Genomic DNA, 27,962 nt, shown 5'->3' on the forward strand with positions numbered 1-27,962 from the left:
ACACCCATGCAGAGATGAGCACCCAAACAGAAACAGTAAATTTATAGAGAAGTGACAAGACAAATTGTGGGAAGGCACATTTGAGGGGCAGTAATGAAAGATAAGGACGAGGTTGTCATGTAGATTCCTTTGGTGCAGTCTCTGGGCTGATAAGGGGCTAGATTGGCTCCGGTGATTAACTCTTGACCTTCTGAGACCAACTTTGTAAATTGATGTCCTGCTTTTGGGCAAATAGGAGAAGTGCAGAGAGCTTTTCTTGTATCTGCCTCTCAGTTGCCAATCCTTAGACCAGAGTGGCATATGTGGCTTGTTTTGCTGCCCTATATATAAAAGTCTCTAGGTTCTTCTGTTTCACGTTGGACGATTTTCATAGAACCAGGGACAAGGCATCAGATGGTCAGGTATTAATATTTCGGGTTTTCCCAAGGCTGAGGCAGAGCCTGGGCCTGCCACTCTGCTCTCCCTCCTCAAGCCATGGCACAAGTTCATGGCTTTTGAGTTCAAAGGTCACAAGTGTGCTCCATTCGCATGTACCTGGGGGAGCTAGCTGGAGGGGATTCCTTATAGGGTAAACTTTGAATGGTTATCTCTAGGGCTGGGCTGAGGGTATGGTGGGTGGTAGTTAACTAGAGATTAGAGAGGCTTTCTCTTTCTTTACCTTACATCCCAGTGTCTAAAAAAGTTGTTTTAACTGTTTTAACAATAAACACGTATTATTTTTATAAATAGAAAAAAAATCAATATTTACATTTAAATAAAAGCAATAGCGATTATTTGGTAGATTAAAATTAAAACCAAAAATTAAGAAGTTGAGTTATTTTGAGTAATTGGTTCATTTTTCTTATGGCAAAACTCCCCAGGCTAAATACTTCTGAATTTTTAAGTGTCTCCTATAAAATCTGTGATAATTGCGAGGTTCGGAATCTTTATTAAATCATTCTTATAATTCACAAAGAGCCTGAAAGTATTGGTTCGTTAATAGCCTGTGTTATATTCATGTATTATTTTCTTTTGTCAAATAATCATCTAACATTTTCATTCAGAAGAACATTTTTGAGAAAAACTATAATTTGTCAAGGCAGAGGGCTGACTGCATGTTTAGATGATTTGCTCCTTTTCATACCACCTTGTACTTAACTGTAAGCCCAGGAACTCTGCTTTTCATATTTTCTTGGCATTCTTTATTTGTGCTTATTTTATTTATTCTTCATTTATGCTTTATTTATGGATTGCTTTATGCTTAACTTGGAAGAAAAATTTTGGGTTGTTCTGGTCTTTTTTTTTTTTTATGATCTTTGCTTTTAATTAAAATAATGAGTTATTCTCATGGAACTAACCTATTTTAAAATCTATCTCCTAGTCCAATGTTTGTATATATTTTAAAATTTATGTTCTACTGTTGTATGTATTACCTTTAAATCTCATCAGATCCTTAGTGGAACAAGTAAGATATAAAAGGGCAATAAAATTAAAGTAAATATAATGCATTTCCTTTTGAATGCCTCAGTTTGGTGAACCACAATTCATTTTCAGTTCTTCCCAAATTCTTCACTGGTCTTACATATGTTTTCCTCTTTCTGATGAGTGGAAAGCGTAGGGGAGGGAAAAAACTCTTTTTCCTACTACTCTACTAGGTTCTCCAGCTGAGACCCTGGAAATTGGACTCACCAACGATGCATTAACAAGGAAAAGGCATACACATTTATTTAACACAGGTGTTGGGAACACAGGAGCCTTCATAAGGAAACGAAGACCTGAGGAACAGTTAAACTTGATCACTTTTATGCTAGGTTGGATGCAGAGTGGAAAGTTGTGGAAAACATGGTAGGACCAGAGAGTCTGAGCTAAGGGTAACAGACTGGGAGAGAGTCAGCAAGGCCTGTTGTTGCCGTTCGTCTTGGCTTCCCTCTGTCTTCGGAGATAAGGATGCCCCTTTCCTCCAGGTGTAGAGTGGGCACCTCTCACTCCTAGTGTCTTAAGGACGATCCAGAGGAGGGTCCGAGCCCTTGCGGAAGCTGCCGTTTCTCAGTACACACCTACCTTGTAACTTACATGTTGAAAATGGTGACAAATCTGAATGTTTTTCGTCTTTTGAGAGGAAAGACCTTAATATACTTACCTTGCATCCCTACAACGTAAGACTGGGACCGACAAATTGGTGGCATCCAGATGTCTGTTAAATAAATTACCCTTTGTATCTTACTGTTGAGTAAAGATCGGAGTGACAACCTACATTCCATTTTTTATTTGTCATACCTTTAGGACCCAAATATGGTTTTAAACTTAATTATTGGACTGTGTCGTATTTAAGCCACACTGATGGGTGTATGTGTATTTTACTTTTCTCCCGTTAGATAAAGAGTCCTTTTACCCACTGATAGATGTGAATTGGTGGATGGACAGTGCAGTGACTTTGGCTCGCTGCTCTGGTGCCTTGACCGTGTCATCGGTGAAGACTTTAAAGAATTTACTGGGAAAATCCTGTGAATGGTTTGAACCATCACCTCAAGTCACTGCTACCCATGATGGGGGATTTTTAAGTTTGGAGGTAATGCTTTCCCTTTTAAAGAAACCATTGTGGAGTTCTGTCTTGGTGCAGCAGAAACGAATGTGACTAGGAACCGTGAGGTTGCGGGATTGATCCCTGGCCTCGCTCAGTGCCTTAAGGGTTGGTGTTGCTGTGAGCTGTGGTGTAGGTCACAGACCCGGCTGGGATCTGGCATTGCTGTGGCTGTGGCGTAGGCCAGCAGCAATAGCTTCAATTAGACCCCTAGCCTGGGAACCTCCATATGCCTCGGATGCAGCCCTAAAAAGACAAAAGACAAAAAAAATAAGTAAATAAAGCAACCATTGTGTTTGAGAGTAAACATGTGTTGTACCAAAAATCTAAAATACCTGATTTTTTAAAAATTTGGGTTATCCCATTATTTAATCTTGTCTTTAAAAACATAAAGTTGCTACTGGAATCAGAGATTGAGTATAGTATAAAAAAGGTTTGTTTTAGTTTAAAAAATTGCATTGTGTAAGGATGAAGAACATTTGTAGTCATTTTGTTCTCTATAAAGCATTTCATCTTCATTGACTTGATATATTTTTTTTCTTTTCCGTAGACTAGTTATCTTAAGGTGTAAATAGTATTACTACCTAAGACATACATTTTTAACCTATCCCCATGAAGTATGACAACTTACTACTTCTGATTCTTTTCGTAAGAAAAACTTACTTGTTGTGACTAAAAATTTGAAAAAAGGCTGGTTCTTTTAAGTTATGTTTTAGTCATTTAGAATTCTTATTTTAAGTCTTTCGAAGGTAATGTCCTTCAGTAGCTTTCACTTCAGTGGAGATTGACAAATGTCTTTTACTCTTAAGTTTGGTACTGAGTCTAAAGTTATTCTTTAGAGAGAACCATGGCTTAAAATCGAAGCCAACTCTTTTAAGTCTAAAATGAAAGTTATCTTGAACAGACAGGCCTTTAGACTTAGAACTTTGTGAAGCTTTAGACATTGTTTAAAGGGGGGAGGTGGTGGGACGGTTCTTCTTGGCAAAGCAAATAAATACCTTCATGTTCATTTTCTAAATAGACTGAAAAAATCTTTTCACAGCAGGTACAGAGAGGAATTTACATACTTGACTCCTTTATTTTCCTAAAATAATTACCAGCCATATATTTTACAAGACCGTATATGAAAACAGGCTTTCGTTGTAGAGATGTGGAGCCGGTAATGTGTGTGCATATTTCCAGAGCCCTTGACATGTGTTGCGTTTGTTGTCTGGTTCCTTTGAGTTGCACTCTTAGTCTTAATCACGTGGCTGAGCTAATGAATCAAACCAGAGTAGAAGTAAAATGTATGTATATATATTTTAATAGAGTTCCTATTGTGGTTTAGCAGGTTAAGAACCCAGCTAGTATCTGGGTCACAGATTTGGCTTGGATCCCGAGTCGCTGTGGCTGTGGTGTAGGCCGGCAGCTGCCGCTCTCATTCAGCCCATAGCCTGGGAACTTCCATATGCTGCAGGTTCGGCCGTCAAAAAAAAAAAAAATTAAAAAAATTGTTCTTTTGTTCCTCATAAGTACTTTAACCTCTCTCTCTTTTTTTTTTCCCAATTCAGTGCGAGATTAAACTTGCCCCCAAACGATCTCGTTTGGAGACAAGGGGGGCAGAAGAAGATGAAGGAGAAGAGGACTCTGATTCTGATCAGGAAACGTCCACCAAGGCTCGCTACTTTGGTTACCTACAGCAGGGCCTGTACCTGGTGACGGAGATGGAGCGGTTTGCACCGCCCCGGAAGCGGCCTCGAACCATCAGCAAACACTACCGCCTGGTGAGCCTGCGGTCCACGACCCCGGAGGAGCTCTACCAGAGGAAGGTGAGGGTGTCACCCCGTTACTAGCAGAGGTCGCAGGCATGGGGTTTTATTTTACCTCCCGAGAAAAAGGTATTTTGTTAACAAAGGAAGAAATTTAGAGCGGGATTGTTACATCATCGACCTGTCAAAAATGCCAGTATTCTAAAGCTTTTGAAAATAACCCTGGTCCTGTGCCTGAGTCATGGAAATAAAAACAGTGGATGAAGGTGAATTCACTTAGACTGATCGTCTGCTTGGTGGCTCAGCCCAGGTTTTTGCTCCGCTTCCTGGGGCCCTCATCTGTCGCCTCCTCTGGTGAAGGACAGCGGTCACTCAGCCCACGGATGGTGAGGGAGGAAATGCAGGCTTGCTGTTTAGGTCGGGGGTTGCCGGGAGGCGGATTCGATCAACCCTGAGTGTCCCTGTGTTTGTTCAGTGTCATGGGCGGAGTCCTGGATGCACTGCTCATCGTGCCATTTACTCTGTAAACAATGGGCATTTCACCTCGATTTCTTGGCTTTCTGGTAAAGCCTCACAAGAAATACTTGATCTCTTTGCCCCTCGGGTTTGTGACCTGCTGCTGCCACGGCGCACGTGAGGGTGGTTCGGGGCACGGACCAGCTGTTTGGCCGAGGGATTGTCGTCATTCGTTATGTCATTAGAGCCACCCTGGGGACAGTTTGGTGATATGATGTTTCCCTATCCTTGTCCAAAGATTGAAAGTGAAGAGTATGAGGAAGCCTTGTCTCTGGCTCAGACCTATGGCCTGGATACTGACCTGGTGTATCAGAGGCAGTGGAGGAAGTCAGCTGTCAACAGTGCTTCAATTCAGAATTACTTGGTATGTTTAAGTACTTTGGTAACGTGTATTTAAATTCAAACATTCGGGATGCCTTTTGGTCGTTGGCCTTCACATTGGAGCACTTCCGTTGCTGACTTCTCTAGAGCTGACGAAGCGTTTTACTCACCTTGAAAAACTACCTCGTTAGCAGGTTCTGTCGGCTCTGCAGCTGGACCTCGGTGCTGAGGCTGTGTGGGCACCACACGCCACCTGGCGGGCCTGATGCTTTCCCTTGGTCATCCTCAGTTACCTCTGTGCCCCTGCATCAGCCAGGGTCCTGTCAGGAGCTGGGACCACACAGTAATCTGAACAGGGACAGTTTTGATTATTTCTAGCAATGAGGGGTTTAACTGTACAAGGGTAAAGAGAACTCTAAAGACAATTCTAGGCTGAAGGGAATGTACCCAGGGAGGGAAGAAACCTGGCAGGGAGGCCTCCCCCTGGGCTGAGATTCAGTCACGTGTCCTTGGAAAGGAGTGGTTACAGCACTTGGGGTGGAAGAGAAGTTCTTGGAGCTGCCTCAGGCCAGGGCTGGTCCTTGGTTGCCACGGTTGGCAGCAGGGAAAGGCGGGATGGATGGCACGCTGAGTGCCTATTGTAAGGGTGCCAGGGAGCTGAGGTTGGGGGGCTAGGACTGGAAAGAAAAAACTCCCTCTGAAGGGCAAGTGAGCCTGGCTTAGGAAGCTTCCTATTCAAGGGTCCGTGGGAAGTAGTCTCCGAGGAGGGGGAAGGAAGCACCACCACCTGTCCCTCCAGGCATGGCCGGCTGCCAGGACAGGAGCAAGAAGAACCAGAGCACCTCCGGGCCAGAAGCAGCCTCGTCCCCTGCAGTGGCCCCCAGCGCCCTCTGTTGACAAAGCTTAATATCATGTCAGCTGCAAATGGGAAATGTAGTTTATCCCAGAGCTGGCTCTCCTTTGCAGAGGAGAGGCAATAGTAGATAAAGCCGTATCAAGCTTGCCAGATGCCCCCCTTTGCTTAAGTTGTATTCTTCCTGCTACGTGCGACCACAGTTAAAGTTACCGTGTAGTCTGTTTATTGGGATCCGTGGCACCTTTGTAAGGAGGTAGTTGGACTCCTGCCTGCTTTTAGAAGGTTGTGACTTCACATGTGACATTTAGAAAGGAAAATATCTTTGCATTTAGGAATATTCTAACAAATGTTAGGAAATTTTCACAGTAATTGTTTTCTCTAGAAATTCATACACACAAATAATTAAAAATAAAAACAAGAGTTCCTATAGTGGCTCAGCGGTAACAAACGCAACTGTTATCCATGAGGATGTGGGTTCTATCCCTGTCCTCAGTCAGTGGGTTAAGGATCTAGCATTGCTGTGAGCTGTGGTGTGGGTCACAGACATGGCTCGGATCTGGGTGTTGTTGTGGCTATGGTGTAGGCCAGCAGCTGTAGCTCTGATTTGACTCCTAGCCTGGGAGTTTACATATGCTTCAGTCGTGGCCCTAAAAAGATAAAAAAAAAAAAAAAACCTGAAAAAGTTGTAGGTAAAAAGTTGATGTTTCAACCAAATAGGAAGATGAACTGTTAATATAAGTAAGAGATCAGAGATGAGAGCAAATGCAAGATAATGAAATAAAGGACGAAGGCAGAGTTGCGTGTATTTGCCTTAGAATATGAGAACACTGTATTATCTTTTGAGACTTAGGACAGTGAGTACATAAGATCTTGCGTGTCCACTTAGTGGCGTTTTCTGTAAAAACAATAAAAGGCAGTTTTGGTCTCTGAAGGAGCTGACAGATGTTAGGAAAGACAGACCAAGTGCATTATTTTATCGGGGGAAATATGTGATCCAGCACAATAAACAGGAAGAGTAAAGGCACCATGCCAGGCGTGGTGAAGGGGTCTGGGCCTGGCATAAACATGGCCTTCACTTTTTGGGAGCTTATAATCTTACTGAGAAGACAAGCTTCATGCCTAAAATAGAAAAGACCGTACAGGAAGATTCCAGATACGTGCTGTGGGAACCCAGTGAAGGTAGCAGTCACTGTAGACTCTAGTTATGGAAGTCTTTATCATATAGTGAAGGTGTTTTGGGCTGGGATTTGGAAAGATGCAAAGTAGGCCTTCTAGAATAGTAAGAGAGGAAGGTGTTCTTACTGGGAAGAGTTGTATGAGCAAATTAAAAGAAAATGAAGGAGTTGCCATTGTGACCCAGCGGAAACGAATCCAACTAGTATCCATGAAGATGCAGGTTCGGTCTCTGGCCTCACACAATGGGTTAAGGATCCGGCTTTGCTGTGAGCTTGGTGTAGGTCACAGACATGGCTCTGATCCTATATTGCTCTGGCTGTGGCTGGAAGAAGTAGCTCTGATTGGACCCTTAGCCTGGGAATTTTCATATGCCGCAGGTTTGGCCCTAAAATAAAAAAAAAAAAAAAAAGAAAAAACAAACAAGCATGACTCATGAGACCAGTGACTAAGACTGTCCTATTCACTGTTGTATTTATGTCTATTTTCATGGCGCCCATAAAGTAAATATTTCTTGGATGAATAAATGAGCTCTGTAAGTAAACCAGTCTGTTAAATCAGATTCCATGGTTGTGAACATTGGGGCGTATGATTAGAAAGATGTATTGATTTGGGTTCAGGTGGGAAACCTTGCCAAGGACGAGAGGCTCCTGCAGTGTCCCTCGTGTTAGGTGTTGATGACGTGGACTGGTGAGGCGGCCATGGGCATGGAGAAGGAGAAGGGAATTCAGAAACATTTGAGGAAAGCATTGCTATGAGGGAAAGCGTGAAGGCGTATACAGGCAATAAATGGATTTTACTTTAAACTTATATCCACGGGGACTCTTCATAGGAAGAGGGCTAGTCAGGGGTTTTTAACGGAGTCCGAGGGAGCTGTGGGAGGGAGGAGTGGGCCCTTGGCTTTTACAAAGAGCAGCGTATCCTGCCTTTTCATAATTAAATTATCACCCGTGCTTTGGGATACATCTCATGGTCAAGGAAACACAAACCTTGATGTACACAGCCTCATACAGAAGCACAGAACCTCCTTAATTTTGTTTCAAAGTTAAACTTGGTCATTACAGTAGGATAAATCTTCCTTAATGGCTTTAATTTCTACTCTTTCATATAGCCCGAATACAAATTAAAGAGCAACTATCAAAGTTTGGGAAGTTTTTTTATGTTTCCAAAAAAAGTACTACTGAGCTTTCTGTTTCCATGTGAAACATTTCATGAGAAGAAAAGCAGGCCATTGGGATCATATTCCCTGCATCCAGTTCTAATTACCATTAGGAAAATAACTTGTTTTTTTTTTTTTTTTTTTGGTGCTTTTAGGGGTGCACCTGTGGCATATGGAGGTTCCCAGGCTAGGGGTCCAGTCGGAGCTGTAGCCGCCTGCCTTCACCACAGCCAAAGCAATGTGGGATCCGAGACGTGTCTTCGACCTCTACCACAGTTCATGGCAACGCTGAATCCTTAACCCACTGAGCTAGGCCAGGGTTTGAAACCAAATCCTCATGGATGCTAATTGGGTTCATTAACTGCTGAGCCATGATGGGAAGTCCAAAAATAGCTTTTTGATGTTGAACTTCTTAGCAGCTGCCTGTAGGTAGCTCTGTTCCCTCAGGTATAGCTTTATGTTTCCAGAAGGCAGTTGTCAGGTATTATCAGATGTCATGAGTTCTTTAATGCCTCTGTTTCCAGAGTAAAATAAAGAAACGATCCTGGGTTCTTCATGAGTGTTTGGAAAGAGTTCCTGAAAATGTGGATGCAGCAAAGGAACTGCTTCAATATGGACTGAAGGGCACAGACCTGGAGGCCCTTCTAGCAATAGGGAAAGGAGCGGATGATGGCAGGTTGGTGACAAAAAGTAGCAAAACGTAAAGGTGGCTTTGTGAAAACCTTTAACCTGAGACATTGGAAAGGGTAAACTTTGCTTTCTTTAGGTTGTTCTGCAATGAAGCAGTTGCCTTTGATTAATGCTTTTTTATCTGAGGTCACAGTTTTATTATGTTACATATGTTTGTATATGACACCTTGATGCTAAGAAAAGAGCAAATTCTATAAACACTTATTGAATACAGGCCGTTTCTAAGCTGGGGGCCTATTGTGGCGTGTACCTGGGTATGCTTACTAGTCAGATGAGCCACCATACGCAAGGCTGAGCTTCATCCACTCTGTTAGCATCATTACCTTCTTCAAGAAGTACTTTGATTAAATTATCTATCTTGTGACAGCACCTAATAAACTTTTAAGCACCATAGAAATGTCAGTTAATAACAATAATAAAGTTATTTGACAAGAGCCATTGTTCATCAGGCATTTGGAACTTTCTTGGAGATGTAAATGTGGTAGCATATTTGATAAGTAATGCAGCTGAGGCAGACTTTCATTATCATTTTAAGACCTTAAATAGAAGTGATTCACATTGTAAATTCTGGGAGCATTTTCTCCATAGACGGTTTCTTCTTAGCTGGCTCTAACCTCACATGTTTTTCTAAGCCATTTCCATTTTCTTGATTTTTTTCGAATTTCTGCCTCTGAAGATTACTGGTGACTTTTGCCCATCCTATGGATGTAAATGAGTGAATCATTTTGCTTATAAGAGCAAAAACTTTCAAATAATTGGTTGTTTCTGTGGCACTGATTAAGAAAAGTCAGTCGAAGTAGTGGAAAAGCATTTTGACTACCTGAAATTAAAAAAAAAAAGAAAATAGATTTTTTTTTTTTCTCTTGCAGATTTACTTTACCTGGAGACGTGGACATTGACAGTATCTCCTATGGGGAGCTTTCCCCAGCTGACGAAGAGCCTGCCAAGAAGAAAAAGGACAAGGAGCTCAAGAAGAGACAAGAACTACTTAAACTAGTGAACTTTTCAAAGTAAATGATTTATTACTGTTCACTTAGTAATTTCTTTAAAATAACTGGAAATTTAAGTGTTTTTTTTTTTTTTGACTAGTGATGATTGTTCTACACTATTTCAGCAACTTAAATTCACTTAATATTATTTTACTCTTGTGCTTTTGTATACTGTTGCATGAGTTCTGGGCTTAATGGAATATTGATCATTTTTATTTTATTTTAGATCTTAGATAAATGGGCTTGTAGCTGAATATGTGGCCTAATATGCTTATTTAAACAGGTTAACACTGGAACAAAAGGAACTTTGCCGTTGTAGACTGAAATTATTAACCTACTTAGATCGGCTGGTAACATATGAGGTAAGGAGTATTTATAATCAAACCAATTATGTTCATTTGATCTGTCATTATAAATGCTGTGAATGCCTTAATATCTGATATTCTTGGTCTTGAGAGCTCTTTGGGGAAAAGTTCATTTCATACAGAAGCAGGTTCTCTTGTATATCAGTTTTAGTAAAAGTGAGAGATTCGTGAAAGGCCAGAATTTGCTTTGTTAGTCTAGGGAATAGAAATGCGTTTGCTATTTCAGAGCATATGTGTTTCCTAGATTTACCGTCCTTTTCATTGACTTTTATTTTACATTTAAAACTTTAAGATTACAGCATATAGCTGTCTACAGCACCACATTTTAGTATACATTTGATTTTCGTATTCTTAATGTGAATACTTCTGACTTGTTTTATTTTAGTGATTTGTTAGTGGTTTGAATTTAGTTCGTTGAACTTTGATCCTAATTGCGGCCTAAATTAGACACCTAGAGTATTTTTCAAAATTGTTTCTTGAGGGCCCCAAACACAGATGTGCTATGTTGGGTATTTCAGTAGCACTCTGTACTGTCAGATTATTTAGGTATCGTTAAAGGTGTGAGAAACATTTCATCAAATACATAGCTTAGCTTGCTTTTTCACATGATCCTCATAGATTAAGTTACCCAGGATTTATTACAAACTTCTCACCTTTGAAGTTTGACTTCATCTGCAGGTTACTTCCTCCATCTGTCGTAGCCTTCCTTCTGTGGGCATCCCTTGGCTCGTGGTACAGCAGTCACCTATAGGGACTCAGTAAATGTCACAGCTATTACTGTGGTGCCCATCCCAAGAATAATGGAGGTATTTAGTACTTTTGATGCCTGCAGGCAAGTAAAAGCATTTGATTCTTCAAATGTTAATATTTAGAAATGTTTTCAAACAAAACATTAGTGCCAAAAAAGACAATTTCTGTGGTTATTAGAAAACATGTTAATTAGTATATCACTTCACGCAAACAGGTTAAAAAAAGAATTCCTGATAGTTTTATCTTTAGTACAATTAGTTTGACTGTTGGATTGTCATATATATTTTAAACATATCTTTTATTATGTCGCTAAGTTCTGTGATATATATATAGGTAATATATAAAGGTACATTGTGAATTTCTGTGTTCACTATAAATAATGTAGTTTATTGTAAGATACAGATATAGTTTATTATTTTTTTTATACTTAGCTTTAGTTTCACTGATACCTTAAAAAGTCCCATAAAATGTTCAGAGTTCACTCTCCATTAGTTTTCCTTTATTATTCTTTAGTATTGAATTTCTATTTATTTGAGAGTAGTAAATGCATTTATTATTGCATTGTAATAGTGACATTTAAAGTATTTGTTGAGCTCACAAAAAGGGAATTAAGCTAAGCTTTTGAAAAGTAGGTGAAGTTGATGAGTTTGACTGGTAAAAGTTAGATGTGAAAATGTTCCAGTATAATGGCTTGCCAGCTAGATGGTGGTAGAAATGGCCATTGCATTGCAATCGTAGGGCATGGCTCATTTTATTAATTCTGTGATAAATGAGATTAAAATGGATTTATTTAAATTTTACATGAGTGCCTACTGTATGCCAGGTAGTATGCCAGTGCTGGAGGTAGAGAGGTGAGCAAAGAATAATCTTGAGACCTCTGGAGTCCTCACTGTAAGGCAGTCGTGATATGGAGAACTGATGAGGGAGCGTAATGGAGCCAAACGCTGCATTTTTCGTGGGGATGTCTGAGAAGACTCTGGGAAATGGTATTTCAACTAGTCCTTAAAGAAGTAAGGCCCACTCAGGGGGCTAAGGGACTGCTGTGTGGGGGACGCAAGCCTGGAAGCTCCATAAGGGCAGGGGTTTTGTCTTGATTTCTTCAGTATCCCAAGAGCCCAGATGATACCTGGCTTGTTGAGGAGCTCAGTCAATATCGGTTGAAGAAACTAATAGATAAGAGAATACCTTAAACAATACCAACGTTGCTGAGGACTTACTTGTCCGCCAGTGTCTTAGGTACCGAATTCAGATTATTTCTTAACAACCCTTTGAGACAGGCATTATCATCTTCTCAATTTTATGGATGTGAAAATTGAGGCTTAGTGAGGGGTAAGTAAGTATTTTGTCTAAACAAATAGGAAGCAAGAACTCATAGCTAGGTGACTCTGATTCAGTAACCTGTGCTGTGGAAAGAAAGCCTTCTGCCATGAAAGAAGTTGGCATGTTCCTGAAAAAGGAAGCCAGTCAGGGTGGCGAGGCTGAGGGGGTGGGGAAGGAGGAGGCCTGGAGTAAAGGTAGGAGAGATGGTCAGAATGGTTTGTGGCCACATTTTGAAAGGGCTTTCCTGCTCTGTCCTGAACTGAACCTGTGTCAGAGGTTGAGAGAGTTGAGGAAGGAATGAGAAATGGGGAAGTGGAGACAGGGTTGTGGGCAGCTCCTTCCCAAGAAGGTTTATTGTTTAGGGAGCAGAGAAGCTGGTGGTAGCTAGAGGAGTGCATCAGATTAAGGGTTGCTTTGTTAATGGAAAGAAGGTGTATTGTCTGTATGCTGATTGGAACGAGCCAATACAGGGTGAGGAGAAATTTACGAACAGAAGAAAGAGGGACTAATTGGCATGATTTTAGAAATGGAAGCAATGGGATCCAGCATATTAGTGGAGTTCTGTGGCTTTTTAAGAAGCAGATACATGTTTTTTTCCTGTTGCAGCTGAAGGAAGGAAAATCATACTGGTATTTACGGGTTGATAGGTAGGTACAGTGGGTTGGAAAATGGAGGACTTCCCATCTGATAGTGTCATTTCAGGAAAGAATATGTGAAGCAGGGTTTTCAGCAGAGAGTGGTGGCAGCGGAATACAGTGTGGAAGTTCTGGAAAGAATGAAAGAATACTGGAAAAATTCCTAACAGAGTAGCAAAGAAAACTTCTAGTGGAAGTGGAGGAGTGTCAAGGGACAGCAGAAAGTATCTATTTGAATTTTGCTCTCTTGGATTTAGCAGTTCTTTAGCTTTTTAGTTTGAAATTTTTCAAACCTTCATGAAAGTGTAGAGAATTGTATAATGAACCCTGATGTATTCATGAACCAGCACCAGCCATTTCCAACATTTTGCCAGTTTGTATCCTTTATTCTTCACCTTCCCACTCCTGTCTTTTAAGTATTTTAAAGCAAATTCCAAGTATCTCATTAATACTAAAGTATGTATCTCTAAATGTGGTAAGGACTGAACCACAATAACATGATTATTTATAGCAGAATTAGTAGTTATTCTGGTACCTACTTCATGTTCAGATTTCCCAGGTTGCCTTCCAAATCCTTTTTTACAGTTGGTTCATGTGACTCGAGATCCAAAGAAAGTTGAGATGTAGAAATTTGTTGTGAGCTGTCAGCTTGGTTTTGTCATGTTTCTCCAGGGACTTTGGGAAACTTGTACTCAGGGTTTATGGTTGAGTTTAACTAGGGAGGAAGTTTGGCCAGGTGCCGATGATAAAGAGGAAGCAGGGATTGAAGTCTCCTCCTGAGGATGGACTGGGGACGTTAAGCTGGTTAGAAGGGCTGAGACTTTGAGGGGAGATAGGAGGTGGAAAGAGAAGTAGGGGCAGTGGATTGGATGCCTCAGCGAGGTGGGGGATTTGTTGACATGCCACATACTACACACCCTAGAGGGAGTGGGGAGAAGAGGAGCAGTGGGCACAAGTCTTGTGCTTGACATTTGAGTTGTCACAGAGACTTCTTCGTGATGAATGAGATCCAGGGTAAGGTCATGGGATGTGTAACTGAGGTGAAATAAAACAAATGATCACTGAAGATGAGGAGTCGGAACTAAGAACATTTTAGAAATGTTTTCTTCTTTGATTTCCTTGTGTATGCATTCAGTTCTTTTTCCCCTGTTCCTGCCGCTCCTCCACTTTCCAGATACAGATTTCCTTTTCCTTGCTCATCTTTTTAATGGCATTGTTCCTCATTTCATTTCATTCTCCTTAATCTCCCTTGACATTCTCACTTCTGTCTTAATAACTGCATCACAAGCTAACATGTCTTACTCAAGAATTCTCGACCTGTGTATCCACCTGCCTCCTGGAGAGTACCTTTTATTTTTTATGTTTTAAAGTTGAAGTATAGTTGGTATAAATGTTGTGTTATAATTTTTGTTGCAGTTGAGGTAAGTATTCATGCACAGTCTTAAGTACTCTTTCCCATTAATGATTTGTCCTAAGGTATTGAACACAGTTCCCTGTGCTGTACAGCAGGACCTTGTTGCTTATCGTTTCCAGTGTAGTACCTGCATCTGAAAACCCCAAACTCCCCACCCATCCTACTCCCTCCCCCTCCCCCTCGGCAACTGCAAGTCTGTTCTCTATGTCTGTGAGTCTGTTTCTGGTTTGCAGACAGGTTCATTTGGGTTATATTTTAGATTCCACATATAAGTGATATCATATGGCGTTTCTTTCTCTTTCTGACTGACTTCACTTAGTATGATAATCTCTAGTTCTGCTGTAAATGGCATTATTTCATTCTTTTTTATGGCTGATGAATTTTCCATTGTGTGTATATATATATACACACACACATATATGTACATACATATATATATATATATATATATACACACCACATCTTCTTTACCCATTCATCTCTTGGTGGGCATTTAGGTTGTTCCCATGTCTTGGCTATTGTGAATAGTCATGTTATGAAATAGTGGTGCATGTGTCCCTTTTTTTTTCCTTTTTTAGGGCTGCGCTGTAGCATATGGAAGTTCTCAGTCTAGGGATCAAATTGGATTTGTAGCCATTGGCCTACACCACAGCTGCAGCAACGCCAGATTCGAGTTGCATCTGTGACCTACACCACAGCTCAAGGCAACGACAGATCCTTAACCCAAGTAAGGCTGGGAATTGAACCTTCGTCCTCATGGATGCTAGTCAGATTTTTTTCTGCTGAGCCACAATGGGAACTCCTGCATGTGTCTTTTTGAATTATAGTTGGTCTGGATATATGCCCAGGAGTGGGTTTCTGGGTCATATCATAATTCTATGTTTAGGTTTTTTTTTTTTTTTTTTGTCTTTTTGCCATTTCTAGGGCCGCTCCTGTGGCATGTAGAGGTTCCCAGGCTAGAGGTTGAATCGGAGCTGTAGCCGCCGGCCTACACCAGAGCCACAGCAACGCGGGATCCGAGCTGCATCTGCAACCTACACCACAGCTCACGGCAACGCCAGATCCCTAACCCACTGAGCAAGGCCAGGGATTGAACCCAAAATCCCATGGTTCCTAGTTGGATTTGTTTCCACTGCGCCACGACGGGAACTCCTATTTGTAGACTTTTTAATGATGGCCATGCTGACTGATAGGAGGAGGTACCTCCTTGTAGTTTTGATGTGCACTTCTCTAATCATTAGTGATGTTGAGCATCTTTTCATGTGCCTGTTGGCCATTGCAGTGCACCTAGCACATAATTGACACTTAATAATTATTTAAGAGTGTTTGGTCTGCAATTTACATGCATCAGTCCAGCAGCAGTAAAGTTAATCTAAAGTTCTCATACAGCTGTGGTAGGTGCCCATAGTACACAGTCATGCTTAATTGCTGCTCATTTGTTTTTACCAGGTGGATTTTGGTTGTCCTCTTGTAATTAATTTTACTGCCTATTTCGTTTACTTCTGAATTTTTTTTAATTAACAGCATTTATAAATATAGCCATTTTCAAAATAAAGGCAAGAATGCAGATGTAGTACTTTAGTTAACTGTTGAGAGTTTAATTAATTCAGGCCTTACTTATTTAGGTAGGCAGAATTGTAATGGTTTTTCATATTTTCTTGTCACCCATATTTAAAAGCTTTTCATTAAATCACTGTTTCCCCTCAGGAAATCCTTGGAGTGCCTCATGCATCTGAACAGAGATATGATGCTGAATTCTTTAAGAAGTTCAGAAATCAGAATATTGTTCTCTCAGCAAGAACTTATGCTCGGGTAATTTTTTGTAAATAAAACAATTATAGTTATTAACACTTTCTAAGTCTTGGAGCCATGTTAATGTTTTTGCATGCATGTATCATTATATTTCCTTTATTTTGTTGTAATATTAATAAATGTAGAGAAAATAGAATCATCATATAAAATTTTTTTCCCCCCTAACTGCCTCGTGGCATATGGAGCTCCCAGGCCATAGATCAGTCCAAGCTGCAGTTGTGACCTAAGCTGCAGCTGCGGCAGTGCTGTTTCCTTAGCTGACGGTGCCGGGCCAGAGAGCCAACCTGTGTCCCAGTGCTCCTGAGACCCTGCCGATCCTATTGTGCCACAGCAGGAACTCTGAAAATAGAATCATGTTAAAAAATTTTTTTATTCATCATTCCTAGTTCTAAAAATAGCTTTTAGAGTATTAGATTGAGAAATGTGATACAGACCTGGAAAAATCAGGAATATTTCAAAGCACTTCATGTCAGAACTGCATAAACAAGTAAGTTTTAAGGTTAGGAATGTTGTCATACAAAATCACTCCTTTATTTCTAAGGTTCACAGTAGAAGCTTACACCTTGCCTTTTGTACAGGAAAGTAATGTACAAGCCCTAGAAATTTTGTTCACCTACCATGGATCTGACCTCCTTCCTCATCGCCTTGCGATTCTGTCCAACTTCCCAGAGACCACTTCTCCACACGAATATTCTGTTTTGTTGCCCGAAGCTTGGTATGTATACTATGTTCACTGAATTTTACCTGTTTTCTAAATAACAATTTTTGTTTCATGCTGAATACCTTAAATTAGAACAAAATTAATGTAATCTATTTAAATTTTTTTTCTGATTATAAAATTATTTCTAACTTACTTTTAAGTGATCCTGAAGCCAAAATGTGTCTAGCATAATAGGCTCACCTTAACTTAAGGAGCATGAACTTTGCCTTTTCTTTTCTTTTTTTAAAAAAACCCTTCTGATTTCATGGTTTGTGATCAATATGGTATTATGGTTAAGAGTAGTCTTTAGGATAACAACGTGTGTTTGAATTAGTCGTATCTTTTAGAAATTGAAGTATAGTTCTGACAGTATTAAGTAGTAGGTACAGGAGACCCAGGAATATCTGAATCCTGCTTGTCTCAACAACCTGTTCTCCCTATTCCAGAGGCACAAAGACAAATGGGAGATCAAAGTACCTCTTTCCTGTTAGACTAATGCTCCTTATCTCAGTTCAAGGCTGCTTGGTAGTAGGGTTGTGACATATGACATGGACACGAAGTCCGGGGGAAACATTGTCTCAGTTGTTCTGCCTGGTGGTCTTCCAAAGGCCAGAACATCAGTTCCTGGAAGTGAAGAAAAGAGAATATACAGTTGACCCTTGAATGATGTGGATTTGAACTTGGTGGTTCCACCTACATGTGGATTTTTTTCAATACTAAAAACTACAGGACTGCACGATCCTTGGTTGGTTGAATCTGAGAATGTGGACCTGTGTGTACAGAGGGAACCTCATATTTAAGGGCCTGACTGTAAGTTATATGTGGGTTTTGATTGCATGGAGGGTTGGCTCCTTCCTCCTCCCTGTCATTCAAGGCTCAGCTGTATTTACCTCAGAGATGGGCAGGTCATCAGCCCCAGGCCTGAGTGGCCCCTGGGAAAAGAGAGGATTGCAGAGCACACCTTGCTTCTGTCAGTGACCGCATAGAGGTACAAGGCAAGAATATGTCCATTTGTGAGACCTTTTTTTTTTTTTTTTCTTTTTGCTATTTCTTTGGGCCGCTCCCGCAGCATATGGAGGTTCCCAGGCTGGGGTTGAATCGGAGCTGTAGTTCCTGGCCTACACCAGAGCCACAGCAACGTGGGATTGAGCCGTGTCTGCAACCCACACCACAGCTCACGGCAACGCTGGATCGTTAACCCGCTAAGCAAGGGCAGGGACCGAACCTGCAACCTCATGGTTCCTGGTCGGATTCGTTAACCACCGCGCCACGATGGGAACTCCCCATTTGTGAGACCTTTTGCATGCAGTGAACAAGTCCATTAGTAAATATGGCTCAGTCATTAGTTATCTGATTTATCCTTTCTAAATTTATTTGCCAAATCTTAAAATAATGCGTTGTGTCCATATCTTGCTTACTCACATTGCATATTTTTAGTAATAGCAAATTAATGTGTATGAACTCTGCTTGTAATTTAGACAACACTGTAAGAGGGATTATGCCAGTTCTGACTGAAATCATTGTTACACACTTTAGCTACTGCCAACCGACAGTGTTAAGGGATATGTTGGAATTGGGAATCATTTGGCTTCCTCATTCCTCCTCTGTACCTTGTCCTGATACCATGTAAGCTTAGATTGATGATGATGATGAATGGATATTTATAGAGTAATTACTATGTATTTGGCATACTTATATCTGGTCTCCAAATAATTTTTGTATTAATCTCTTTAATCATAGAAAGCTGATATTTACAGAGGTTTAATAGTATGTTAAACTTTGTGTAAGGGTTGCTAGGATTTGAACTTATAATTATTTAGAGTTGTAGGTCAGTAAGCTCTAAAAATAGAAATTATAAACTCCTTGTTTTGCACTACTGTTTGTACTACAAAAGTAATTCTTTGTTGTGATAAAAGTGAATTAAGAGAAGAAGCTTGGGATGCACTTTTCAATCAATTTCTTTTAGATCTGAATAGTGATAAATGTATTTATAAATATTTCACAGTATAATTCATTTATTTTCTATTTGCAAAATTAATCTGAATGGAAATGACTTTTTCTACTGTAAATTGTTAGTACAGAAAAATGACCACTGTCTAAAAGTTTTTTTTTTTTTTTTTTGCCTTTTCTAGGGCTGCACCAAGGGCATATAGAGGTTCTCAGTCTAGGGGTCTAATCAGAGCTGTAACCGATGGCCTACGCCACAGCCACAGCAAGGCGAGATCCAAGCCGCATCTGTGACCTATACCACAGCTCATGACAATGCCGGATCCTTAACCTGCTGAGCAAGGCCAAGGATCGAACCCGCAACCTCATGGTTCCTAGTTGGATTCGTTAACCACTGAGCAGGATGGGAACTCCTAAAAGTTTTTTCTAAAGGCGATTTATCCTTAGATTTGAATGCATTTATTGTCATTGTCTTCTGCTGATTGCTTGGACAAACATTTGGTTTTAACCTGAAATTTCAGGATTGGCTTGTAGAATAGTTTTGCAATGCCCAATGCTAATACGTTATCATTGAATGTTCCGTTCTGGGGCCTGCCATACTGACTTACATTGCAATAAATACTTTAGGTACACTACAACAGTAGAGGGAATTAAAAGATGTTATTTTGAATCTTTCTTTTGGGATATGTTGCTTAGCCTGTGAAAAGACTGATTTCTAATGAGTCCTTCAGTTCTATTTTCAACTTACTGAGAAAATACAGTTTTTGGTAAATCTTTGTTTTTCAGGAAAGTCTTTCACATTGAGTGTATTTTTGTTATAGTTAGAGAAAGAACAATAGATTTTAATAGTATGTCTCTCTCTACTTACGATTTTATGTGGCTGCAGAGCGAAACCGCAGGTTTCAGACAGTGTCTTCTGGGAGGTCTTCACTGGGAGGTCAAAGAAATTATTCCTTTTCCTATAGTCTCATAATTCTTCATTCATTCTTATAGTATAGCACTTTTTATTTTGTATTATAGTCATTTTTATTACTGCCTTTTTGTCTCTTCTTCCCTTTTTTAATAAGCACCCAGCCTTAAACTCACTAACTCTTCAGGGTAGAGGCCATCTCTTCCTTAGTGTTGGATCCCCAGGGCCTGGTGGGGGAGGGTGCTTGTGTAGTGGGTTCTTTAAAGATGTTTGCTGACTCAGTAGATTAGGTGCCTCTAGTGCCCTTTTGCAAAAGAGATTAAAGGCTGTCCTGAAGGGATTGTGACAGAGTCTACTTTGAGCTGTTAACTTGGGAGGTACCCAGGTAATATTTCACCAAGGTTCCCAGGGCCTTAAAAGATTCAATTGCTATTTTAGCCCATAGTTGAAGCCTGTACTCTTTACCCTAGGGTTTTATTCTAATGGACATGTAGATCCATAAGATATAATCAATCATAGGACTTAATTCCTTTTGGGGGACTGTATTCTTTAAGTACTTAGCATTCATCTCAAATCACTTGGAAGCATTGGGCTGATGGACACAAAGTGTCTGATTATTGGAAGGTGGACACCGCCCTGCACTTACCTGCTCACCATGAATGGAGCCTCTTCCACATGCCTGGCACGATGGTAGGAATTTTGAAACGAGTGAACACAGCTCCTTGTCATCAGGTGTGCTTCACACACCCACAGAATTCCCTGCTCACTGCATCATGCTTTCACACAGCAGAGAGTTGAGTTGGAAAGACTAAATCTTCAGCCTCTTTTGCTTTTTCTTCAATTTCTCCTCAGTTGTAATGTTCACAAAATGATCTTCCTTGTTCACTGCATTGAACAGCCAAAGAACTTTGTGTTCACTTGCCGTGTTTTCCTGTGAGGGCGTCCATTTTTCAGCGGCAGAGCCTGTGTTTCATCCTGCTTTATCTTCCATTCAGCCCCACCCACTTGTTTTCTGCAAGTAATAATGACTTTAATTATCTGTTGAATCGATTGGAAACAAGTCACTAAGGTCTATACGTATGGCTCCTAAACACAGAATGGCTGTGCAGCTCTGCACTGCCTGCAGCCTGCTGTTGGGATGCATGCTCCAGTGCCCTGCTCTGCCACACAGGCTCTGGCTGTCCCCCAACAGGCTGTAGGGCTTTCCAAGGTGAGTCTGTCCCTGCCGATGTGCCCTTCACCCAGATCTTCACGTGACTCGGCCGCTTTCTTCCTTCAGTCTCTACTGAAAGTCTCCCTCTTCCAAAAGCAACCCCCTTGCCTCCACTCCCCTCTCCCCCACCCCCGCCCTTATCCAAGTTTTGTTTTTTTTCATAGCACTTATACCTAACATGTTATCTGGTTATTTACTGGTCTTCTCCACTTTATCTGATCTTCCTTGGCCTTTCTATTTACAATTTTATCCTCACTTGAAATCCTCTTCTCCTGCTTTATTTCCTTCTTAGCATTTATCTGTAAGTTAGTTTGGGTTTCACTTACTTACGTGTTTATTGCCTCTTTGCTCTTCTAAAATGTCAGCTCAAGTTGCACAAGGATTTTTGTTCATTTTCTTCCCTTCCTAACCCCCTGCACATAGAACTGTGCCTGGTATGTTGTAGGCACTCAGCATGTACTTTCTGAGTGTGTGGACAAATGAATGACCAAATTAATATAAAATCTATAAGGGAAGGAATTTGTGTCTTGTTCTCTAATGTAGCTTCAGAGTCCAGAAGAACATAGAAACAAAGCGGTACCTCCAGAAGCTGTTTTGATTCAATGAGTGTGCATCTCTGGGTTTTACAGCTGAGAGTTCAAGCTATTCAGTATTCTGAAAAGCAGTAGTAAGTTATGCTAACCGGTTGACCTCTTACCTGCTCTGTTTTGAGATCCCATTGGCAGATTTTTTTTTCCCTTGGCATTTAACCAGTTTGATTAACTGATTTTGACTAAACCAAATTTAATGATTGCTGGGAAACTTCTTTGGTTGGTGTTATTTTAGTCCTTTATATTGTCACTCTTAAATCATCATGTGTGTTTGACATTGATGAAATGTGACCACACTGTATAAAACTCTTAAATTATATTTTCTGTCATAGGTGAAACATTTTTTTGTTAGTTACCTATTTTAATTTGTCATTGCTGTAAAATGTTTATTCTTTAGTTGACTGTTTTAGGCTTAATGAACAAAAATGACATTTCTTACTATCTTCTTTAACTTCCACAATTTGTAGTAGTAGAGTTTTTTTTTTTTTTTTTTTGGTGAAAGAAAGATAAATATATTTTTTGACTTTTAGTACTTTTGATGCTTATAACATGTTTTAGAAAGTTTTTAGATTTTTTATTTATGCCTTTTGTTTTGTAAAACCCTTCCAAAATGACGACAGTGATATGGTTTAAAAGGTTGTGTTTTAAATAGGTGCCTGTTGAAATAGTATAGGTGAAGGCTAAGGGCCAAATTGCTCAGATTTGTGACTGGAACATGTTTCCTAGGTGAACCTCAGTCTTCTCACCTGTAAGATGAGGATGGTTATAGCACTTGATAGCACCGTGAGAATGACTGAGTTAATATATATAGAACACTGGGAACAGTGCTTGGCACCAAGTAATTGCTATCTAAGCATTAGGAATGATTATTAATGCAGAATCCCATGCTAAGGTCTTGGCTGACTATGCTTTATATAATTATTGTCCTAAACTTCTCATTGGGATATTTTTATAGTTACGAAAAAGTTGCAAAGTTCATACAGAAAGATTCCTATATATCCTTCTCCTGGCCTCCCCTTCCTTCTTACACAATTATAACATGTTTGTTAAAGCGACAGAATTATTGCTGAAACAGTGAGTTCTGCCTATAACTTGACATACACCTTCCTAAAAATCACTGCACTGTGCAAAATGGTGCAATGAGAACCATAGGGCTTATTGGGAGAATAGGGTTAGTGGAACAAAGGAATGTAATTTAAAAAATCACACTATAGTTTTACATGTGTTGAATGATTAAGACACACATAAATTCTAAAGTAGGGCATTTTACCTTGAAAAAGACCTGAAGGAGACTGCCTATGGAGTGGGTGTTGGGTGAGTGGCAGCCTGTGTGTGCATCAGGCGGAGGAAGAGAGTGATGAGAGCTCCAGTGCAGGCTTATGACCCCAGATGTGACTTGGGGTGGCTCCTGACCCATTCTGGGAACATGTCGTTACAGCTTGATGTTTGCGGAGTATGTGTGCATGGAGTTTTCTGTGTTCATCTGAGTATCTTGTGGATGGAATTGGCCATCAGCAAATGGGGAATTTGTTACGCTGAACTTGTTCCCTAAAATATCAATTCATTGAATCAAATGTGCATTTTGAAAACGGCAGTGCTGATTGTACAAACGATTAACTGAACTACTTATTTATTTGGATTTGACCAGTTTTTTCTCCTACTATTTTTTTTTCTGTTGCAGTATCTGATCTAGGATACCATATTGCATTTAGACTTCATTTACTTTTAATATATGGAAATAAACTGTCATTCAATATCTGTCACTCAGGAAGTTTTCTGACACATATATTTACTAGACAATGAAATTGATATTATTTATATTCCTGGATTGCTTCCAGAATCAGCAAGTAAAGATTGAATTATATTTAGTGTATTTTGGGATATTGCAATATTTGAAATATTTTGTAGTGTAAGCGGCAAAGCTGTTGATGGAAATAGAATATCTAGAACACCTCATGCTTTTCATCATCCTTGAAAAACTGTTTCTATAGAAACTTGGCAGTTTGTCAGCTTGTGAATATCTAAGTTTGTTAGATTATTTGATTGAAATTTTGACTATGAAAAGCATGCTGTAATATGCAGGTGGGCTGTGCTTGTGTGAACCATGAAAATGTGTTTTAGATAATTCCATTTTCTTTTCAGAACTTGTGATCATTCGAGTTATTTGACTTCTGGTCATTCTCTACCTTTAGTTCCATAGTAATTTATGTGACCTATCATTGAGGCTAAAATGAATAAGAGGCTGAGTGAAAAGTTTGAAGTTACCAGTTGTGTAGGTAACATAAGATGTCAACCTAATCTTAGGTCCGTATTTACCTTGTCTCATGTTCAGAAACTGCTGTTACTCTAGAGCTTAAAAAGTACTTCTCCCTGCCTTCATTTAGAACAACCTTGCAAAACAGTCTGATAAATTGTATGACACACCAACTGGCAGAAATTTTTCCCCTGTGACCTGCAGACCCAGGTCCTCTGTGTGCTCTGCATACTTTATTTCAAGTGCTTGTCCTCGGCCTTTTATTCCTTTGCTAACACTAAATCATTCCTGCTTTTCTTAGGCCTTTGTTTTTTTGATACTCTCTACGCCACTTGATAATGCAACAGAAAGTCCAGGGTCTCAGGAGTTTGGGATCAACAGATGTAAACTATGATATATAGAATAGATAAGCATCAAGGTCCTAGGGTATAGCACAGGGAACTGTGTTCAGTAGTCTATGATCAGCCATAATGGAAAAGCGCTTGAAAAGGATTGGGTATATTTATAACTGAATCACTTTGCTGCACAGCAGGAATTAACACAACATTATAAATCAACTATACTTGAATAAAACAAATTAAAAAAAAAAGAATATCCAGGGTCCCCAGGAATTTTCCCATTCTCTCTGTTCAGTGGGAAATGTCATCAGGTAAATGCATTTTGCATCCTTTTCTCTTTTCTCATTGATAGGTTTTTGTCACTCCCTCAAAACTGGAAGGCCTTTGGGTGGCCAGTTGAGAGGATATTTTTGTTTTCAGAGGTTGCTAGTATCCTGTGGCAAGTCCTTTTTTTTTTTTTTTTTTTTTAATGGCTAGGTTAACACATATATCATAATCAAGTGCTGTGAATATGGTGGTAAATGCTATGATGGATAATAACTGTTGGATTAATAGGTGGTGGTTATGTGAAGACACTGGGAAAACACAAGAGGCTGATGTAGCAAAGTAAATAAAATGGAGTCACGCATTCTTTTTGAAACAATCTGGGAAGGCAACCTGTCTGACTTTTCGTACTTAGTCCCCACATATATTGTATCACTTAGAGTACAAAAGATGTTTCTAGTTAATTTGTTAATTGAAAGTGAATTGGTACAGAGGTTTTCCAGGAAATAATTCTGAATCTTTTCTACTCATGTGTTTATGTGGCTCAGTCCTGTTCATAAAGATTTTTCTTTCCAGAAAAGTTTAAAAGGCAGTTTTTATTGGCTATTCTATTTCCTTCATAATTTTTGGTTGTTGTAATGAAATATCACTTAAACTATAGCTTAGATGATGAAATAATTATGCAAAGATGGGAGCATTGCATTCACTTTTGATTCTCAAGGGAAACATAAAAGTATTTCCTTTCCCTTTAAAATTGAAAAGTTGATTAGTTACCTAATCAAAATTCAGTTCCCATGTGTGCAGTTTATTTCTGAACTGCTCTGAGCAAAGAATAATAAATTGGTTTGCATTCTAGGCTTGAAATAAGTATTTGGCCTTCTGCAGTGACTGTCAATAGACAGGTGTAGAGACAGCCTGCTGCAAAATGGGGTATGTTGGCAGTTTCTGAATCCAAGGGCAATCTGGTGGTTGGATCAGAAGGAGAAACACCAGGCAGAGCCTCCCTTGTCTGGGAGCAGGGTCTGGGGCTGCGGCGGGAGAATTGGTTTGCACGTCTCCTGGTACCATGGGCATCTTGGATCTTGACTTGATTAGTTCTTTTTATTTTAAAGCAACCAAATAGAACTAGAGCAAATTTTTTTTGATTATGTGGGTGGAAACAAGTATTATTTCAGAGTAATTTTTATGGTCCTTGGAAAGTATGGTAATATTTGTTACGTATTTGTGACTCCGAGAAATTCTAAAGAAATCAAAGTATAATGCTATGTTAATTTCTTTCCTCTTCTATTTGACAAACATTTCATGATTGTGAAACTTTAAAGAAATTTCGAAATGAATTTTTTATTTTACGTACAATGAGATAAGCAGAAAAGGGATTATTGCCCTGCTTTTAGGGTAAAAATTTTGAGAGGCATTAGGGAAATATTTTCTGATGGAGAATTATTTTAAAAAATAATTTTAATTGCATTATTTTACTATATGTATAACTATTGTCAGATGTTTTTAATGTGGTTTAATACAGTTTGAAGTTTATGATTCTTCCAGTTTTATTATGACGTACTTGATGTATAGCAGTGTATAAATTTATGGAGTTTATGATATTATTTGAAATTAAAACATCTTTGAGAGGGTACTTTTTCTTTTTTAAAACTAGTACATTCTTGTAAAAATCTGTTACTAGATCCAGCATTACCTAGTGATACCAAATGATACTCTTTTCACGGAGATGATTTTTTTTTTTTTTATCATTACTCACTTTCTTCCAAACTTTAAATACCTTGACCAATCATTTCAGAACATGGGATCTTTAAGTAGATTATACCATCTTCCAAATGATTGAATTACCATTAGGGAACTAGGCCCTATAATTCTTTTTGATCATACAATGCCTTTTCAGAAGTCAAGATTTCATTAATATGTAAATACTTGCCTGTAACAGCACTGAATCTCCCTAGCACATGTATTTAACATAAATAAGTATGATACACTTTTTCCAGTTCCTGAAACAGGCCAGCCTGTTTAAATATTGTATCTGTACTAAGTAAATGTCTTTTAAGGAGCACATTCATTTCTGTAGCCAAAGCACAGGCGTTATTTTAAGAAATGTTTTGACCTCAGTGTGTACAATTTTTAATCCTAGAAGTTTAGGTACTGTGTGTAATAATTTTTAAAAAATCCTTGACATGTGTAAAAGGTGGGGTCACCCGCACGGTGCCGCACATACTGGACGTGAAGTGATGGTGTTGCACACTGCAAGGAGCACAGGCTTGCAGTCAGTAGTGTGAGTGTGTGTCCCAGTCCTGCTACCTGGCAGCTGTGTTACTTTTGGGAAGTCACTCAGCTTCTCTGGACTTGAGTTTTGTCATGTGTGAAATGGGGAAGTTGTAGAAGTATTGTGATGATTAAGTAACCTAAGAGCTCTATCGTGGAGCACAGTTCCTAGCATGTGATTGGCGTTTGGTCTTTGGCTGTGGTTGAGTTAATAGCAGATATGGCTGTAGCAGTAAGAGCAGCAGTGACAGTTTTTAGTACATGTTGATAGGAATGTGATATATTTTAGTTTCAATGGTATTAAGTAGGCTTGTAATAAACAAAATGCAGAATTATAATGGGGAATACTCCTTCTTAATGTCACCAGTGGTTTGATTTCTCACCCAGGACGGTGCCCCCTTCCTGGTTTCAGGTACGTAAGATTCCAGATAAGTAAAAAGTTGAACATTGTTTCAGATGAAGTTAAAGGTTTTAATTTAACTTTTTATTGAATTATAGGTAAAGCAAAGTGAACAAATCATAAATGGACAATTTGATGGACTGGCATACAGTGAACGAAATTAAAAAGAAGCAGACATAACCAGCATCCCTCATACCCACTCCTTTTACCCTCTTCTGGTCTCCTCACCCAAGAGACCCACTGCCCCGACTTCTAACATACGGTTTAGTTGTTACTTGTTAAAGGTGTGGAGTGGCTTATGAGGACTATTTTGCCTAAACTCTGGAAGGCATAAAGCACTTTTCTTCTCAACAGAAATCAGATTTCTGATGTTCTTGAAATTGAATGCCTCTCTTACTTTTCTAATGCAGGAAGTGCCTGACATTTTGTTTTTTTTATATTTAAAGTGTGTCTATCACAGACCGGATATATTTGGATCTTGCTGTTTTATCTGGTAATCTGCCTTTTAGTTGTCAGGCTTGACCATTTACAGACATGTCTTGTTTCATTGCACTTCACAAATACTGTGCTTTTACAAATTGAAGATTTGTGTCAGCCCTGCATCAAGCAAGTCTATCGGCGCCCTTTTTTCCAAAAGCATTTGCTCTCTTTGTCTGTGTGTCACATTTTCGTAAATCTTGCAATATTTCAAACTCATAAATTATTACATTTGTTATATGATCCGTGATCTTTGATGTTACTGTTGCAAAAGATTATGACTTGCTGAA

General features: G+C 39.5%; 1 protein-coding gene across 1 annotated transcript in view; it reads left to right on the plus strand.

Moving 5' to 3' along the window:
• The window catches only part of NBAS (neuroblastoma amplified sequence), a 359,592-nt gene that overhangs the window by 88,661 nt on the left and 242,969 nt on the right, over positions 1-27,962 (plus strand). The window contains 8 exon segments of the mRNA XM_021087823.1: positions 2,355-2,548; positions 4,111-4,368; positions 5,063-5,188; positions 8,858-9,009; positions 9,893-10,033; positions 10,296-10,374; positions 16,204-16,308; positions 16,887-17,023. Of these exon segments, the coding sequence (XP_020943482.1) occupies positions 2,355-2,548; positions 4,111-4,368; positions 5,063-5,188; positions 8,858-9,009; positions 9,893-10,033; positions 10,296-10,374; positions 16,204-16,308; positions 16,887-17,023 (1,192 nt within the window).

Source organism: Sus scrofa, chromosome 3 (assembly GCF_000003025.6).
Source record: "Sus scrofa isolate TJ Tabasco breed Duroc chromosome 3, Sscrofa11.1, whole genome shotgun sequence".
NCBI classification, from domain to species: Eukaryota; Metazoa; Chordata; class Mammalia; order Artiodactyla; family Suidae; genus Sus; species Sus scrofa.